This window comes from Parasteatoda tepidariorum, chromosome 1 (genome assembly GCF_982258835.1).
Source record: "Parasteatoda tepidariorum strain Cologne lab strain chromosome 1, Ptep-v5.0, whole genome shotgun sequence".
Taxonomy (NCBI): domain Eukaryota; kingdom Metazoa; phylum Arthropoda; class Arachnida; order Araneae; family Theridiidae; genus Parasteatoda; species Parasteatoda tepidariorum.
Window position 1 is genome coordinate 56,066,889 of NC_141755.1, and position 18,347 is coordinate 56,085,235.

The 18,347-nt window shown below is 26.8% G+C and overlaps 1 protein-coding gene across 4 annotated transcripts; it reads left to right on the forward strand.

Moving 5' to 3' along the window:
* The first annotated feature begins 18 nt into the window (after window positions 1–18).
* Window positions 19–17,418, forward strand: LOC107448226 (E3 ubiquitin-protein ligase SIAH1). Of its 4 annotated transcripts, none has more exons than XM_071179778.2 (9): window positions 19–524; window positions 830–916; window positions 4,644–4,796; window positions 5,038–5,125; window positions 5,703–5,906; window positions 7,173–7,305; window positions 10,272–10,378; window positions 12,414–12,603; window positions 16,384–17,418. In XM_071179778.2, exons 4-9 carry the CDS (start codon window positions 5,095–5,097, stop codon window positions 16,559–16,561), a joined length of 843 nt encoding a protein of 280 aa, XP_071035879.1. In that variant the 5' UTR covers window positions 19–524; window positions 830–916; window positions 4,644–4,796; window positions 5,038–5,094; the 3' UTR covers window positions 16,562–17,418. The 4 variants fall into 4 exon arrangements, with proteins under 4 accessions (XP_071035879.1, XP_015918838.1, XP_071035880.1 ...); XM_071179779.2 differs by having other exon boundaries at window positions 272–524; window positions 5,706–5,906; XM_016063352.4 differs by lacking the exon at window positions 5,038–5,125.
* The last annotated feature ends 929 nt before the right edge of the window (window positions 17,419–18,347 follow it).

The window sequence follows — 18,347 nt, forward strand, 5'->3', positions numbered from 1 at the left end:
GCAATCAAAAGAAATAATTATGATATTTGAATTGGAATCGTATACTTTTTTGTACGAAAATTATTATTTTTCTTCTTTTCTTTTGCATACAGAGTTTTTGAAGATAATATGAGTTTCTTTTATTGAATGATAATTAATTTTGTTTATTAGTTCAAGTATAACTCACATCAATGAGTCAAACAGTAAATAAAACTTTAGCATCCTGACTGAAAAACATTAGCTTGTGAAAATTAATTTTTTACATAATATCGATATTTTCTGAAGCATCGATATGTAATAAATTTATTAAAAAAGATTCGTGTAATGGCATAATAATATATTCATTGAAGAAACTTATCTTTTTAAGAAATTATTTTAAGATTAATTACTGATGCAGGGATTTTGTGAGTTCCGTGTGGATATCTGCAAAAAAATATCATTTATTGTTATCATATTCCAGTGTATATACAAATCGAAGATATAAATATCCCTTATTTCTAAGTTTTCGAATATATGCTGTTTTTATACGACAACAAAACAAATTAGTAAGTTTATTTTATGAGCATCACACGTAAGAATTACTATTTTTTCTATCTAGTTTAAGAGCAACAATTATTTCTATTGTATAGCTTATTTTTCCCATTTATTTAGCTATAATAATTGCTAAACGTCCCCTATTTACTTACTACTTGAAATTGTGAAATATAATTTTTGTGAGTTTTAATTTAAAGTTCATCATTGAGATATACAACATTTTTTCGTAAATTGTTTCCATTGTAAAGTATATTGATGTGATATCAATTTAGAATTTTCTTTATCTTTGTACAATACTTATTTGCCATGTTTCTAGATTTTCCTGTGCAATAACTGAGTATGAAGATGATGTGCATCCCTTGGAATTGATTTTAACTTATTTTCATATGAACTTGGCCTAAAGGTAGAAATATAATTTTCTGTTATATTGAAAACTTATTTTGTTTTAAAATTTTTATTGTTCTTATGAATGAACCAAAATAAACTTTTGATTTACTTAAGTATTTATAATTTTAATGCTCCATAAGTGGCTTATAGCCCTGCCTATGAAATATGGTTATAAATGAGTTACAGTTAGCATTGTGAAGTTTAGATTGCTATATAAGCGTTAAGTAACATACTTAGTTGTTAGTCTGTAATAATAGTTTATTTTAAAAATAAAAAAAAGGCAATTTTTTTTTTTTTAAATTTTGATTATCAATTGAATAAATACTCTTAGTGTATTTAGTTAAAGAAGACAATTGTAATAAAATGACCAAATTTTAATTTTTTTTAAAGTTCCAGCCTTGTATTTGTTAATACAAAAATCACTTAGTTTACTGGAATTAAATATATAGTGTGTTGTATTGAATGTAATTTCCCAATTAATTCAGGATTTTTCAAAAACAATTTTTGTAAAACAGTAGCTGTATGATTTGTATCATTTCATTTCATATATAAAGAAAAATACATATGTTTTCATTTGTATCTTTTCTCTTTTGTATATTTTCCTGTTCCCTTTCTTATCTTTTTCTGTTTTCTTTTTTTTTCTTTCATAATTTTTTCTTAAAATTATTTAGTTTTATTTGTATTTAACATTAAAAATAAAGGAATAGTGATATGTTAACCTTTACAATTTTTTGTAAAGAGCCAAGGTTTTGGGAATCTTAAGAATAATGATATTTTAAAAAAAAAACTTATAATAAATCATAAAAATACATGAAGCACTTTATATTTTTAAAGAGAATGTATTCCAGTATTCATATAACAATGAAACTGAATTGTTAGAAAATGTAAAATAGTTTTTATAGTATAGGACCAAAGACAATTTGATCAGAGGTCTAGAATTTTAATCAATAAATTTTGAATATGTTATTTAAAATGTGTTCTTTTACATCAGTGGACACCTAAAAAAATTAAACTTTAAATAGAAAAGAATAAATTTGCCAAGAATTGCAAATTTTGCAATAAAGAGTTTTTGGCAGATTTAACTTTTTACAAAAACACTTTGTCAATAATAATGATAAAAAACACGTTTTTCTCTTTAAATATTCACTTTTTTTATTCCTTTGTTTAAGATACTTCTTAGAATAATAAAATAATTGAATTTATTCAAAAAATATTATCTATTTTATCTAGTTTATTTCATTTTTTTATTTAATCTAGGGGAACTTGTTTAGTTAACTTCCATAAATATTGAATTGAAAGTTAATTTTTTGTGACTAAACTTCCTCTTATTTTTATATATTTCATTTAATCAAAAATTTATCTTATAATTTGAATTTTTAACATCAAATATTCTTTGTGGGTTCTCACATCTCATAGAAAGTGCCTATTTTAACTTGCCATTTCTAATAACATTTTGACTTACTTATTCTATTAATCCTTAGACCAGGGGTTGCCAAACTTTTTTGATCATCGACCCCTACATAATTTTTCGAAATCTCCATCGACCCCCATAAAAGTAATTTTCTGTTAATTAAAATAAGACTCTATTAGATACTGTGTTTGTACATTTATTTTATGATTTTGAACATTTAGTAAAGTAATAGTACATTGTGTAACAATAGTTTTATGAAAAATATATTAATGTTGAAATATAAATACCTTAATATTTATGAAATAATAAGTAATTATAAATAAGTAGAAATAATAAGTAAAGTAACTACGGATTTATTGCTTCTTAATCAATGACATGGGTGTGCCTGGTGTTTTTTTTTTCTGCAAGGTTCGTTATATTGGGTTCAAAATTGATCAATTTTATTCTTAAATCCCCTCAAAACTCCACATTTAATTTATTTCTGTTCTTAGTTAAGATTGAATTTACGTGACTGAAACCGGCTTCAACCATATAGGAACTTGGAAATGCTATCATAAATGACTGAGCTATTTCGTAAAGTCTTACATATTTTTGCATTATATTTATATTTGTCCAAAATTTGCCTATTGTTAAATTTTTAAAAAGCGTCTTTGCTTCAAATCCCCGTAATAATTCAGCAAGCTCATCTTGCAGGTTTATGTCCACGTTTTCAATTTGAGCAGAAAATGGCACAATAATCCAATCAGGGATGTCAATGTTTTCCAAATCAACAAAACACAATTTAAAATCGTCGCTCAATTTTTGAAGATTACCTGTATATATTTCAAAGTCTTCTTTTATTTCTAATTGTCACATATCTGAAAAATACTCATAATCCTTCGACCAATCGACCCTTCCGGTTCGGATCGACCCCCTGGCTCAGATCGACCCCTGCTTATGTTAAATAGATCCCTGGGGGTCTATATAGACCACTTTGGCGACCTCTGCCTTAGACACTGATTATTTTCTTTCTAAAAGTAAATCCTCAATTATTGGTTTCGTTTTAACACTAGATTGTGATAAAATTAAACTACTTACAAATGAAAATTGGTGATATACTGAAAACAAGTTTGTTGGAATATTAACTCCTGATACAGATATAGGTGTATATTTATAGGACCCATATTTTACCAATTCATTAAAATTAGAACTTATTTTGAAAATTTTTGTATTACATTACTTTTTGTATAGCTTGAAGAAAAAAAGACATTGAATTTTCGTTATAGTATTTTTCTTATGAGTTAGACTAAGCTATAAAAGCATGTCAATTTATTTAAAATCATACATTAAATTATGAAATATCACTTTTTTTTAAAATCATATATTACATTATAAAATATGACTTTTTTTTTTAAAATCATATATTAAATTATGAAATATGACTTTCATAATGTTTTATTTAAAACCTTATAAAGTGCTTAAAAGATGTTTATTTTTAATCTGAAAAGTACGTAATGTACATAACTATCTTATGTACGTAACTGTAGTACTAAAAATATTATTTTTTTCTTTATTTTTGTAGTTAAAAGCTTCAAATTTATTTTTATTTGATTTGACTGTATTAAATGTACTTATCTATCCTTAAAAAGAGTATATAGATGAAAGAGTTAAAGTTTATATAATGATGAAAAACATTTTGAGAAGTTTTTTCTTTGTATTTACATTTTGTAAGGCCTACCTTCATTAATATTTGTAACTATTATCTAATTAGAAAAAAAATATTTCTGTACATAATTTTTCTCAAAAAGTGTCTTTGAGCTAGAAACATAAAACTGATATTAAAAATTGAATTTTTTTTTAATATCTTAAAATTATAAGTGTTTTATTTGCATTCTAAGGATATTTAAAATTAAGAGGTAAAAAAGTAAATTTTTTATTAACTTTATTCATGTTATTAATTATAATCATACATGGAAATTGTTTTTTGTAATATTCCACTATAAAGATTATGTTCTTTTTTTTTTTTTTTGGTACAATTTATTGTTTCTATAATTGTCCATATCATTCACCAAGAATATATGGCATGCCTTACTTTTGCTCTTTTAAGTAATTTTTCATTGCTTTTTTGATACATTGTGCATTTTTATTTTTTATTTATCCAATATAGTTGCATTTAATTGTTATGTGAGTTATTTTGGTTTAATAATGATAGAATGAGAATAGATATTTCTAAATTTCTTGTCACAAATTGCATTTTTTTTCTTTCTTTTTTGTGTTGCATAGTTTCTTTTTTTTTAACTAAAGTTTATGATATTTAAAGAACTAATTGATAGTACTTTCTATTTCTTTCTAGGAGGCTAACATCTAGTTTTATATTGTATTAAAAATATTTTCCGAATGGAAAAGAAGCACTTCCCCAATAAACCACGGAACCATCTATCTGCTACATGCAACACAGCTCCTATTCATCCGTCATCTGCATCAATCGACACTAAGTACAATATAGGTTGGTAATGATTATATTTTGGTTGGTTTATGATTATATTTGTATTACTTAATTGTATATTATAGGGCCAAATACATCATTGAGTGTTTATTAGTTGTTGTTTTTTTTGTGTGTCAATTTCTGAAAATTTGACTGTTGTAAATAAAGTAACTAAGATTTTTTATGTATTTTCTTATTTGCTGATTGTTCCAACAAACATAGTGATGCCATGTATTATAATTAATAATGAATTTTTTTTCAGGCTCAAATTTAAAAGATTAGTTAGACTAATAATAGTTGAAGAGAAAGCAAAAAACTTATGGATTTTTTAACTGCAGTTAAATATCAAGGTCTGTAGGAACTAATAAGTTGAAATAAAAAATGAAGAGGTCATGCCTCATTTGGCTTTTATAATCAGCTATCCTTGTTTACAATATTATAAATATTAGTAAATCCTCCACTCTTTCATATGTGTGTTTTATCATGAAATATCTTATTAAAGTCTACAGCTTTTAAATAAAATTGTTTTCTAATGAAATTTTTTCTTTAGATTTATAAAATTAAGTTTAATATTTTAATTTTAATATCTGTTCTTAATGTCATCATTAGTTAATAAACATCAATCTAATTGATAGATATCAATTTGATTAACAATATTTTTCGTCATCTAAAAAAAAACAACTTTACATTTAATTTTATATTGATTATTTAAACTAAATACTACGACTTTTATTAAATTTGTGTTAATAAATTTAATTTGCAATTTTTTTTTTTTTTTTTTTTTGTATTTTAGGGGATAAGCTAAAAATAGATGAATATGTTGTAAATGATGTTTGTACTATATATTCTCTAATGTATAGATTTTGTCTAATTTTTTCTCTGTCAAAGAATTGTTTTATATAATAATTTATTTATTTATTTTTGTAGCAGGTACTCATAACTCAGTGACTGGCCATGCTGGTACTTCCGGTGCTTCAAATTCAACTACTGCTGACTTAGCTAGTCTTTTTGAGTGTCCTGTGTGCTTTGATTATGTTTTACCACCAATTTTGCAATGTCAGAATGGGCACCTTGTGTGTGCATCTTGTCGTCATAAATTAACATGTTGCCCTAGTTGCAGAGGACCTATAGGTAAAGTCTATTTTGTATGGTACAAATTTTTTTAAATTTTAATTGGGAAATAAACTAATTTTTTAATTTATTTTCTGATTTTTTTAATACTAGTTAGTTTTAATATTTTGTATTAGTCGAAATTTTTCTAAAATTTAATGATTTTCTAGAATTGTAATTTTTTATTATTATTCTCCCATCCAAAACCTAATGGTTTGTTGTTACTCCCATAAATCATTTTTGTTGGTGTGAAATATTTAAAATCTGAATTACTTTTTCAATCCATTAATATAGAATTAACAATATGTAGGTTTATAATGTGAACAATATTTTATGTTTATTCAATATGAGGTTTTGAAATTTCTACTCAGATGTGAGGTGAGCAATTTAAAAAATGTGAACTATTTTTTAGTGCTATTTCTGTCTTTCAATAACTAAAATGACTGAGTTTCTAAGGAAATTTTTCTAGTGTTGATTATTATTTTGATAAATCTATTTTTTGACGATAAGAAGAAATTTTTTATTTATTTTAAAGCATCAGCTTTGTATTTTTTGATTTTTAATGAATTTCAATATTTAAAAATATTTAGCTTTATGCAAATATATTAAAAGGTAACTGCTAAAAAGTATTTAATGCCAGGAACACTGTTGTTTACTTAAAAATTCAGGTTAATTAGGCATGGGGCCGTTCATTGGTCAATCTGCTACGTAAATGCCTCTTCATTAATAAGGTTTTGCATCCCTATATTTAATCTTCTAATTGCTATAATGGTTTTCCTGAATATTTTTCTTTATAGAAGTGTCATTTTTTCTGACTATTTACAGTCTGGTATTTGAAGAGCTCTATATTGTGAGAAAAAGTTTTCATGGTAAATTCTGTTAAAAGTTTAAATAAAAGTAATTCTGGTAAAACTGGAGAAAACCATGAATGCTGAAAAAATGATTAAAAAATAACAAAACTCATACAAACTTTAACTGGGTATATTTCCCACTGCATAATCCTAAGTAATCCTACCATAATTTATTTGCATTTTAATGCTTTTAAAAGTTAAAATTAAAAGTTTTTTTTTTCATTTGAATTTTTATTTTTCACCCTATGTTTACCTGAACTTACTTTTTCTGTACTTTTGAATTTTAAATTACATATATTGGTGAAAGAAAATTTCACATGATGGTATTCTCCGTCAGTATAGTATTCCCTTAAGATTTATTTAAGAATGTATTATTTTGATTATTTTCATCATTTTAATCTTGTTAGATTTTCAAAATGTTTAAATTATTATGTAGGCAATATTAGAAATTTAGCCATGGAAAAGGTTGCTACAACAGTTTTTTTCCCATGTAAATATTCTCAGAGTGGCTGTAAGCAACAGTTGATGCATACTGAAAAAGCTGATCATGAAGAACTTTGTGAATTCAGGTATTATAATTTTCTTAAAAATAATCATTTGTTCATCATTTCATTCTGCTTGTTGTATTAATGTCTGCTACTTGAAAGCTTTTTTTAAGTCAGGATAAAATATATCGAAATTACTATTCAAATAGACAAAATGTTTTAATTCTTTCAAGGGTGATTGTGAGCCCAAGTCAAAATTCCGTAAAATTTCTTGAGTTAAAAAAAAAAACAAAAATTTAATTGAAAAATTAGTAAAAAATTTAAACAAGTTTGTTTTCCTTTTCTCGATACTTCTTAGTTTACTTAAAATATTTTTAAAATTTTACACATACCTATACCATTTACACATATCTATGATGACCTGGAGAAGTAATTAAGATTTACAAATATGTCTTTCTTTCTTGAGTTTATGATTATAACAACTATTTACTGATAAAAAATTAATATTAATCATGAACATAAGCTTAAAAAGTATATCTCTGGCTTTCCCTTACAAGCAAATAAAATAAACTGTGTTTTTAAGTTCCACCTTTGAAAATTTGATTTCCGGAAACTTCTGTGATCAATGATTTTTTTAAACGTCTGGACCTTCGATCTCCGGAAACTTCCGGAGCACAATCAGCCCCGTTCCTATTAAGTGCTTTAAAATGCCAAATCATTATTTTTTAGTTAACTGGTGGTGAATAGTATAGTTCTCAAACTTAATATTTCGATTTTAGTTGATACTGAATTAATTTTTTTAAATTTTGCTGCAGTGCTGTACAAGTTTTATTAAGAGCTATTTTATTCACTACAAACATTAAAAAACATTTATGTTTTAAAAAAACACATTTTTAACTTAAAGGATCATGTGGCTTGTTTTCTTAGATCTAATTTAAGCTAAATTGAGAGTTAGTTCATATTTCTTTATTTTTTTTTAAGAGCTACTAAATTAAAGCTAGTTTTAAAATTTAAACATTTATGTGCATTGGATTAAAAGTGTATCTAAGTAAAGTAAGTTATATAGTACGTAAAGTAAGTAATACAAAATTAATATAAAGTAATTGGTTATAAAACAGAAATGTAAAATATTTTAAAATTAGCAAAATGAAATAACATAAACTGTTATTTTAATTTACATTGATTACAGTTATTACCAAATTAACAGAAGAATCATACTCTTTAAAAAAGAATTAATCTATTGTGTGTTTCTTTTCCAGATTCGGTTGTTGTAATAAATGATAGTGTATTCAGAATATTGTATTTTATGAACTTTATGGAAATCAATAACAATAACTATGAAGAAAATCTATAGAATAAATGCGTTAAAAAGTAAATTCTCAAGTGCACAATTCGAATTTCCTATATTGTGTGAGTGAAGTATATTGTATATTTAAACACTCTGTTAATATCAATTTCAATGGTTGCCGAAAATACACATGAAACACTGCACTGATTTACGATACTATCAGCATAAATCTTAAAAAGTGATTATTTAAATGCGCATTTCAAATTTAACATGCTGTAATAATATAAACTGTGAAATAACCGAAATTTAAAATATTTAAAATAATATTGGTAGCACTAGCAAAAATTGGGGAAAAAAATGATGAAACCGTCACATTAAAGGTAAACAATCAAATGAGTGTAGAGTTTTGCTTGTAATAAAATTGCTTAAAAAATATGATTTTAAAAAAAAATAGTATCAAAAGAACGATTAAAATACTGCGTAGGTTAATGATGATATCCGTGCAAACCAAACATGTCATTGTGTAATTTCTTGAATTCATGATTAGAACTTTGCTTGCTGTAATAATATCAGTATTTTTTTGAAAAACTTCCTACAATATCAACAATAATGACTGAACAATGAAAGACATCAGTTCTTAAAAAAATAAATAACTAAGTAAACTTTTATATCAATGATTACAAAAAAAAAAAAAAAAAAAAATCCAAGCACTACATATATTTGCAGTGGTATTGGCATGAGTTTTGAACAATGAAGTGATGACTCAAATGCGTGATTTCAAATTTTTATGTGCATAATATATTAAAAATATTGGATTGGTATTATTTCAACCAAATTTAAAAATACGAGGGCTCAATGTACTGCATTCATTAATTATTTCTTTTGTTACAAATCTAATTTAATAACAAAATCTCCACTCATAGTCATTTAAAAAAAATTAAAAAAGGAATATGATTTCTAAAGTGAACTATCTTATAAGTTTCCCAATTTAGATTTTTATATATAAATATATGTATATATTATCGATTTGAAATTTTAGTTGAAGCCAGTCATTATTGAACCTTTTTTTATTCTTAAATGAGAATTAGAAAAATAAGAAGAATTTCTTTCCTCTCCGATTCATGAGGAAAGTATCTTTTGAATATAATTCTGTAGAAAAGAAAACTCTTTCAAAAATTTCTGCAGAAAAGAAACTCAAAATTTTTTGCTTCCCAAAGAAAAAATCATTTTGCAATAACTCTGTAATGTTTAGTGATGTCACTGTATTGGCCTGCTTTTGCCACGAGGTCACAAAATAATGCCAACAGTTATGGATACTAGTTTGTTTCATTTGCAGAATAAGAATTATTTAAAAGCTTTTATAAAGCGTGGGAAATTTTTATTACTTTTAATTTATAAAAGTTTCTGCAAATCAAATTCCTTTTTTCCACACAGTTAATTAAGCTTTATTTGTTAAATAAAATTTTTATAGTTGCTTTAATTGTTTAAGAAAATGTAATTTATGAAATGCCAAATAAATGTTTTATTTTGTATTCTTATATTGCTACTATCAAATTATTTCCACTAATACTAGACAATATCTACAACTGTTGAAAAGCATTGTTATAGGTTTGTATCCCTAGGAGTATGTTTGATGGAAAAAATTTTAATGTATCCTAAATTAAATATTTTGGTAAAGTAAATTTTAATTGATACATTCTGCAACTTTGAAAATGTTTTATATATATATTTTTTGTATTAATAATATTTTATGAATATTTAGGCCATATTCATGCCCTTGCCCTGGTGCTCAATGTAAATGGTTTGGGTCATTAGATCAAGTGATGCCTCATTTAATGGCCATACATAAATCCATAACAACTCTTCAAGGTATACTTTTTTCCTTTCTTCCCGTTTTTGGTCCCTTTTATGGCATTTGATAATGAAAGTTAATTAAAAAAAATTTAACCATTGTTTTGCAAATTAAAATTAAATTAGCACATCATACAATTTACAATTTGTATGATTAATAAGTCTTAATTTATGCAATAGATATCAATTTTCGGTTGTCTCCACTTTTTTAATTATCAAAAATTCTTTGGCTTGATTGGCTTCTCAATTTAAATTACTGTTATTTAATACCTTTACTGTACGGTTACTTAGACAAAATTGCAGAAAAATTTTCTTGCTGTGCAAAGTGTTAAAGTACATAATAAAAATGAAATATTTATTCTCTTCTCTATGCAACTAGTACCATCTTGCTGGTAGAACTTGATTGATCCCAAACAAGTATATCCTATGCAAAATTAATCTAACCTTCAATTGTATTTATACTTAATTATAAATTACTCGTGTCTGTTAATTTAAATACGTATAAAGTTGTTAGCAGTTAAACAGTTATTCCTACTTTCTATTTCAAAAAGATTCTATCAATGAATTACTTTGTTTTATAACCGTCGTTGAACAGCCAAACCAATATTTGGGTTTACGACTACTAATGTTCAACTCTGTTGTCTTGTAATTTTGAATCCAATCCAGAAGACAGGGGAACTCCTGGATTAAGTATTGAGAGAAATTTGCCTTTGTGGAGGACTTTTTAATGGAACTAACCCGGATTTTGCGTTACATGGAGAGAAAGACCGCGAGGACCTCCCACGGTTAGCCTGATGGCAAGGGGACTCTAACCCATGCTGCGTCTACCACTGAAGGTATTTCCCATCAGCACTGTGGTCGGTGCAAGCCGGATGTGGAATTAGTATCTACCAGCCATTGCCGGGATTGAACCCCGGTTCACCTCATTGGAAGGCGAACGCTCTATCCCCTGAGCCATCGCGGCTCTCTGAATGAATAATTTTTTTATTTTATAACCGTCGTTGAACAGCCGACCCAATTTCATGGGTTTACGACTACTTGCGTTCAGCTCCGTAGCCTTGTAATTTTGAACCAATCCAGAAAACATGGAAACTCCTGGATCAGTACCCCCAGAGGTATTGATTTGTTGTGGGAACATGGAGGACTTTGAGACTCGACCGATTTAACGTGCATCAGTCACCATTTACTACACGGGGAGCCTTCGGCCGGCGATGATCGAACCCACGACCTCTTGGATATGGGCCCAGCGCCCTACCGACCAGGCTATCCCGGCCCTCTTAATGAATTAGAAAAATACAGTTGGTTTGTTTAATTTATATTTATATGAGAAAGATATGAACTTCAGAAATGCAAAATGGAAAATTGTTCTGGCCGCTTATCTATACGTGAATAGTTAAAACAGTTGGGGTTTGCTTACTGATTTCTGAAATCATTTAGGGGAGAGTATTGATACGATAGGGAGAAATTTTATATTATTATTAAGAAAGTTATAATGATATATTTTGACAATTACTACAAGTCTGTATGATCATGAAAATATAAAAAGACAAACAAGTAGATTAAAAGGGAAGGGGAATGGAATCTTTAACTGTCACTCTCCTTAATTTCTATATGATCAAAATTTGGCATATGTTTGATAATGATCTTCAAAGAAACGAAGCATGTTTTATAATCGTTTAATAATTTTCATTGGATGAAATATAAAGCTATTTAAAGTTCCTCAAGAAAAAGTTTGTAGGAGCATTGTATTTAAATATTCAGACTTGATATATACCTAACCTATATAGATCTTGTATAGACTGCCTCCTACTTTAGACCTTAGATAGACTGCCTAATTTTATTATCAATATATTTCATGATTAAAATGTTTTAAATTTTCTGAGTTTTTTTGTAATTATGCATTAAGGTGGAAGCTTCTATCAAAAAGATAGTGTGGTCAGTGCCAATAAAAAGGTATACGTATATAAAATGTGTTGAAATTACTATTTAATTTTGGAAAATTTCAAATTTTTTACCTCTCTTACTAAGATTGTCTTTGTTTCTGTTTTTTTAGGTGAAGATATAGTTTTTCTAGCAACTGATATAAATCTTCCGGGGGCTGTTGATTGGGTAATGATGCAATCCTGTTTTGGCCATCATTTTATGCTTGTTTTGGAAAAGCAAGAAAAAGTTGATGGTCAGCAATTTTATGCAATTGTTCAGTTAATTGGATCTAGAAAACAGGCAGAAAACTTTATATATAGGTATGTATATTTTTATTTATATTAACCTACTTGTTTGCTTTACTTCAATTTTAATGGTGATTGATATTGAATGCATCATGTTTTAATTTTGCAAGTACTCATTTAAACTTGTTTTTACGCTTAAAATTTTTTATTGTTTTGACTTTTGTAACTTTCTTATCATATCTTGATTTTATAAAGAAGCATGTAAAAGTAAATGCCTTGTCAATTCCATCTACATTTTGCACAATGCGTTGCGTCCTAATAATATTAGAATTGTTTCAAGAAAATTTTTTTATTTTTTTTTCTATTTAACACAGGACAGTTTTTAACTTTGTATAAGTTTTAACATTTGATGTTGTAAAAAAATGCTATGATATTTTAGTTGTAGTGGAGATAGTATAATATCCAATGGCTTTCTTGGTATCATTAATTTTCAACTAAGCAAAGTTGCAGACAGAGCAAATGATACTCCTTATGAAAATTTTAACAATTTTTTCCGAATAACTTATGTAATGTATTTATACTGTAATGTTAAGCTTATTTATACATAAAGTACTTTAATGTACGTAATAAAACAGAATTGTAGATGTCCTGATATTCTTGAATTTCTGATAGAAAATATCCTAATTTTATTTATCCTGATTTTTAGTTTTTTGCCTTGATATACCTGATTTTTTACGTGTTCAGATCATTTCTTTTTCTACTAATGCGAATGCATATTTCGAAATAATTGATTTGAAGAATTGAATTTTTGATCTAGCATCTTTATATTTTGATTGATGCTAATAAAAATCAGAAAAATTGATTGTTCAAACAGACTGTGAACTAATTATACTCACGGTTCAGACTTATTGCCTTACCTGCAGGTGTTGTTTTAAACTTTTTGGAAATTTGGTCATTTTCTGAAAAACTCAACTTACAATTTTACATTATCAAATTTTGTGCTGGAAGCAATTTACGTTTATTGAATTTATTTTCAATGAATACGCTGATTTATTTCAAGACTTAGACTTTCCTGCAGTTTCTGTTGTTTCAAACTTTTTGAGTATTCAGTCTTTTTCTGAAAAACTCAATTTGCAACTTTACATTAAAATAGTTGAGTTATTCGACGCCCGGTGGCTGAGCTGTAGCACTTCGCGCTGTCGTGCCACGGGTCCTTGGTTCGAACCTCGGGCCGGGCAAGGCTGACTCAGCTTTTCATCCCTTCAGTGGGTCGATAAATGAGTACCAAGCATGCTTGGGAACTAAATACCGGGGGTTCCGCATTCGGCTGACCACCTGACCGGAAAATCTGCTCCTGCACCCCAGAGCCCAAGGTCAAGAAAACTGAGATGGGCACAGTAGGCCTTTGCCCTCTATGGGCTGTCGTGTCGAGTTTTAATTTTAGTTGAGTTATTAATAGTTGAGATCAATATACAGAATATAATCAATATTCTGTATATTCCTCTCAAACTATTCTGAGTTGTTCTGTGCTTTATTATTAGAACTGTACTGGTAACTGTTAAATCTTTCTTTTTCGAATAAAGTAATTCTGTTATTAAAAATAGTATATTTTATTCTTTTGTTATAAAATTTACTTTTATTATACTTCATATAGAGCAAATTGTATATATTTATATATGTAGCACAATAACGACAAAAGGGAAAAAGAAAAAGAAGATTAATAAGTTTTATTTACTGTGCATAAGCTGCAAGTATATTAAACTCATAAAATAAGTTAAAAATATCGAGAAAACATGGAAAATAGTAGACTAATGAAAATAGAAGAAAAAAGTAATATTTAAAAAAAATATTAAAAAGCCGGAATACAAAATGATGGAAACATATCTCTTCATCAGCTCACACGATTATATCCTCAAAATGGAGTGCTTACTAATATTGTATCAATATAGCCAAAGCAAAATATATCAATACAATAGTCAGGGATGAGATTTTTCCGCTTTTTAGCGGATTTCCGCTTTTTTAACTTTTATCACTTGAATTTCAGCTTTTTTGTCAAAAATTCAGATTTTTCTAAAAATTTCATTTTTTTTATAAGTATTCCGCTTTTTCAGAAAATTTACCGATTTTCAAAGAGAAACAGAAAATTCAAACTGCATAGCTACCAAACCTTTCTCATTTTTACTTATTTTAGCTGTTTTCTCTCCGTTTACTCACAGCAAATAAGATTTTCGGAATTTTTTACCCGCCCTCCAGATAGATCCGATTTTTGTAGTTCAAACGACGCTGCTTCTGACAAGCCTTTTAGAGGTCCCAAGCCTGGAATCTGCTAATATCTCGATCTCATTCACACGATTTTAATATCAAACATAGCTTATCATATTTGTGTGTTGCGATTTTGATTCACGTGATTTGAGTATTGTATGTTGCGATTCTTATTTACGAGATTTAAAAATCCGATATTGTAATTCGTATTTGCGCCTTTTTAAAAACCTATGTAGCGATTCATATTCACACAAGTTTAAAATTCAATGTCTTGATTTGCTTTTCAAACTAAAATAGCAATTTTTGTATGTTAAGGAGTTACTATATATTTCTACTTCACTGTTATTGATATGTTTCAAAGGGCTCTAGTTAGATTAGACTATAATATGAACATAATGATTCGATCCATTGTTAAAGTTTTTTTTCCCAATATAATTTAAAAAGTAATATTACTGATATATTTGCTATAAATCACATAACAGTATTTATTAAAAGAAATGAAATATTAATGTATATTCTCAGTAGTTTTAATTTGCTGAACCAGGTAGTTTTTCAAGTAATAATTGTCTCTTATGTGAACTGAGGAAAAATATAATTTCCAGCTTTTTTTTTCAATTGGTAATTTTTATTTTCACTAAATGTTAAGTATCAATGCAATCATTTCTATAATAATAGATTAGTATACAATTGTATGTCAACACATTATTTATCACCTTAAACTGTCTGAAATTTATTATTAAAGGGTTGCTCTTGCGTAAAATTTACTATCGTGGAAATTCAGCTTTTTTGCCTTTTGGCTAATCTCATCCCTGAATAGTGTGAGGAGCATTTAAAAAAATTTTTTAAGCGAAAATAGAGCACATTAAGTAAGAATATATATGAATTAAAATATATAAAGCGAAAAACAAAATACAGAACAAAACACAAAACAAAATCTGCAAACCGATTAACGAATTTAAATGAACTTACAAGTACCGTAATCTTTCAAGAATGATTTAAAATATTTTGGTTATAAGATTGCCAGATAACAAGTATGAAAACAGAGGCGCAAATTGAGCGTGAGTAGAGGGATCTTTTATGTTGCAATCATACTGCAGTACTAGAGAGTGTTTGATTTGTTAGTTACTTCGAATTGGCCCGAAAAAAGATGTGCACAAGGTAACAATATTGTACTCGATTACTTAAAATTTCTAATTAATATGGTTGATATTTAATTATGCAATTTTAATGATTTTAACAAAATAATGTTTTTTAAAATTTTCATAATTTTTTAAAAATATTTTACTTTTCTTTGTCTCTTTCATTAATCGTTATTATTTTCCAAGTTTTCTCTATATTTTTAACTATATATATATATATCAGTTTCTTTTGGAAAGTATTCTAGTATGCATACATACTGTTCCAAGAAGAAGAAAAAAATGTTCTGATTTTTATTTTTTTTTTGAAAAATGGTGTTCTGAAATTTTCAGTACTGTACTGAGTAAATAACTGCAAACATTTGTTCAAAAACAAAATTCAATTATTTGATTTATCATTATTTTCAGTATTTTCTTGTCAAAATGCTGTAACTTACTTAGCGAATAATTGTTTCAGATTGGAATTAAATGGAAATCGCCGTCGATTGACTTGGGAGGCCACACCCCGAAGCATACTAGAAGGTGTTACGCCTGCTATCATGAGTAGTGACTGTCTGGTCTTTGACACTAATATTGCACAGATATTTGCTGATAATGGCAATCTGGGAATTAATGTCACAATATCTCTATGCTGATGAATTTTTGTTATTTTTATCTTATATTTTACATTTATTATTTTTTTTTTGACAGATCACGATTGAATAATCATAACATCTTTTGATGGTTGCTAGTGTGCGTTTGTGCCTCTTAAGTTAGTCTTAGAGGAAGATTGCAACAAAATTTTTTTTTTTGTGTTCGTGTACATATTGCTTACAACCCACATAATAAATACTATTGGCAGTTTTTAGTTTCATCAAAAAATTTAGGAATGATTGTCATTTTCAGTTCTGTAACAATTGCTGCCTATAGCATACTTCTTTTCGTTTTATTTTACATATTCCATTGATCAAAAATACTAATTAATTGTACTGAAAATATTACAAAATAAAGACAAATTTATTGTAAATTTTTTTAGAATTATGTTATAAAAAGTCCTAATAAATCTTGGTAAAATATTTGTTAATTAATCTGAGTAATTTGTTTCTTTGTTGACACTTCTTAAAACTTTTGTAAACTTAAATTTGTTTATAACTGTAACATTAAAGAAATTGAATCAATTTTAAAAATGCCTGAAGCTATTTGGGTTTTAAATTGATGTCTTTGTATAAATCAGAATAGGCTAGTCAGTTTGGTTCTAGATATTATGTTGCATAATCATATGACTAAATAAAGTGAGGACTGTGAAAATCATAGTTTGCACTTACTGAATTGATTGCTTATTAAGTAATGCTTTAATTTGGTTACTTCTATTTTCTGCCTTTAAATGTATGTAAATTTTATGAAAGTACAAAGAACACTCAAAGTGTAATTATAAAAGTGTGCAATTTATTCTGGAAAAGTAAATATGTCGCTAACTGGCTGAAGACTGCTCACTTAAGCAAAAAAAAAGAAAGATTATTTTTTATAATGTGTAAATTTAAGTAGGATTATTAGTAATTTTATTATATGGAATTGTATTAAATCAACCTCATAACTTCTAGCTTATTACTTTTCTTTATTTCTTTTCACAGTTTTTAAGGTCAAGCTATAAAAATTAAATTTTTTAGAATAGAATTTTCTCTTTGTCGCATAATTTTGTCACATTTGATAAGCAGTTTTATTAGTCTTACTGAAATTTTTACATTACATAAGCTATTCCCAAACTATTTTATATGATGTTCTGCTGGGAAGGGGATACATAGAAAAATACAGCAGAAAACACCTACAGAAAGAATACATTTAAATTAATATATATATATATATATATATATATATATATATATATATATATATATTAATTTAAATGTATTCTTTCTGTCTGTGTTTTCTGCTTTATTTCATTAAAAAACTTGTTTTCTACGGTAAATATTTAAATTTTCTTTAGAAGTGCCATTTGAAAATAAGGTTGGGATACGTTGTTTTTAATTATTTTTATTTTCAAAATTTTAAATATTTTTGTACAATTACTAGACCATATTGTTGAATACTCTATTAGAATGTAAATTTGCTTATACAGTCCAAGTTTTATGTAACGACTCCTGTGGTTCTAATAAATACGGATGTTATATTGTGAGGGCACCATAATGTGAGTACTCAAAACTACAGAAAATATTTATCATTAATACTGGGCTTATTTTGATAAAATCCTTTACTAATCTAATCAAAATACTTTCTTCAAAATTTTAAAAGTCTATTCTAAGCATATGGCATTATGCGGATTGCCAGCAGCAATTTTTACTAAATAACATACTCCAAGAGAATTGAAAGGTTACTCTAAAAGGCAAATACATTGTGTTTTATCTCCTAAATAAACTGCCTATTACAGCAAATCACGAAAAAAAT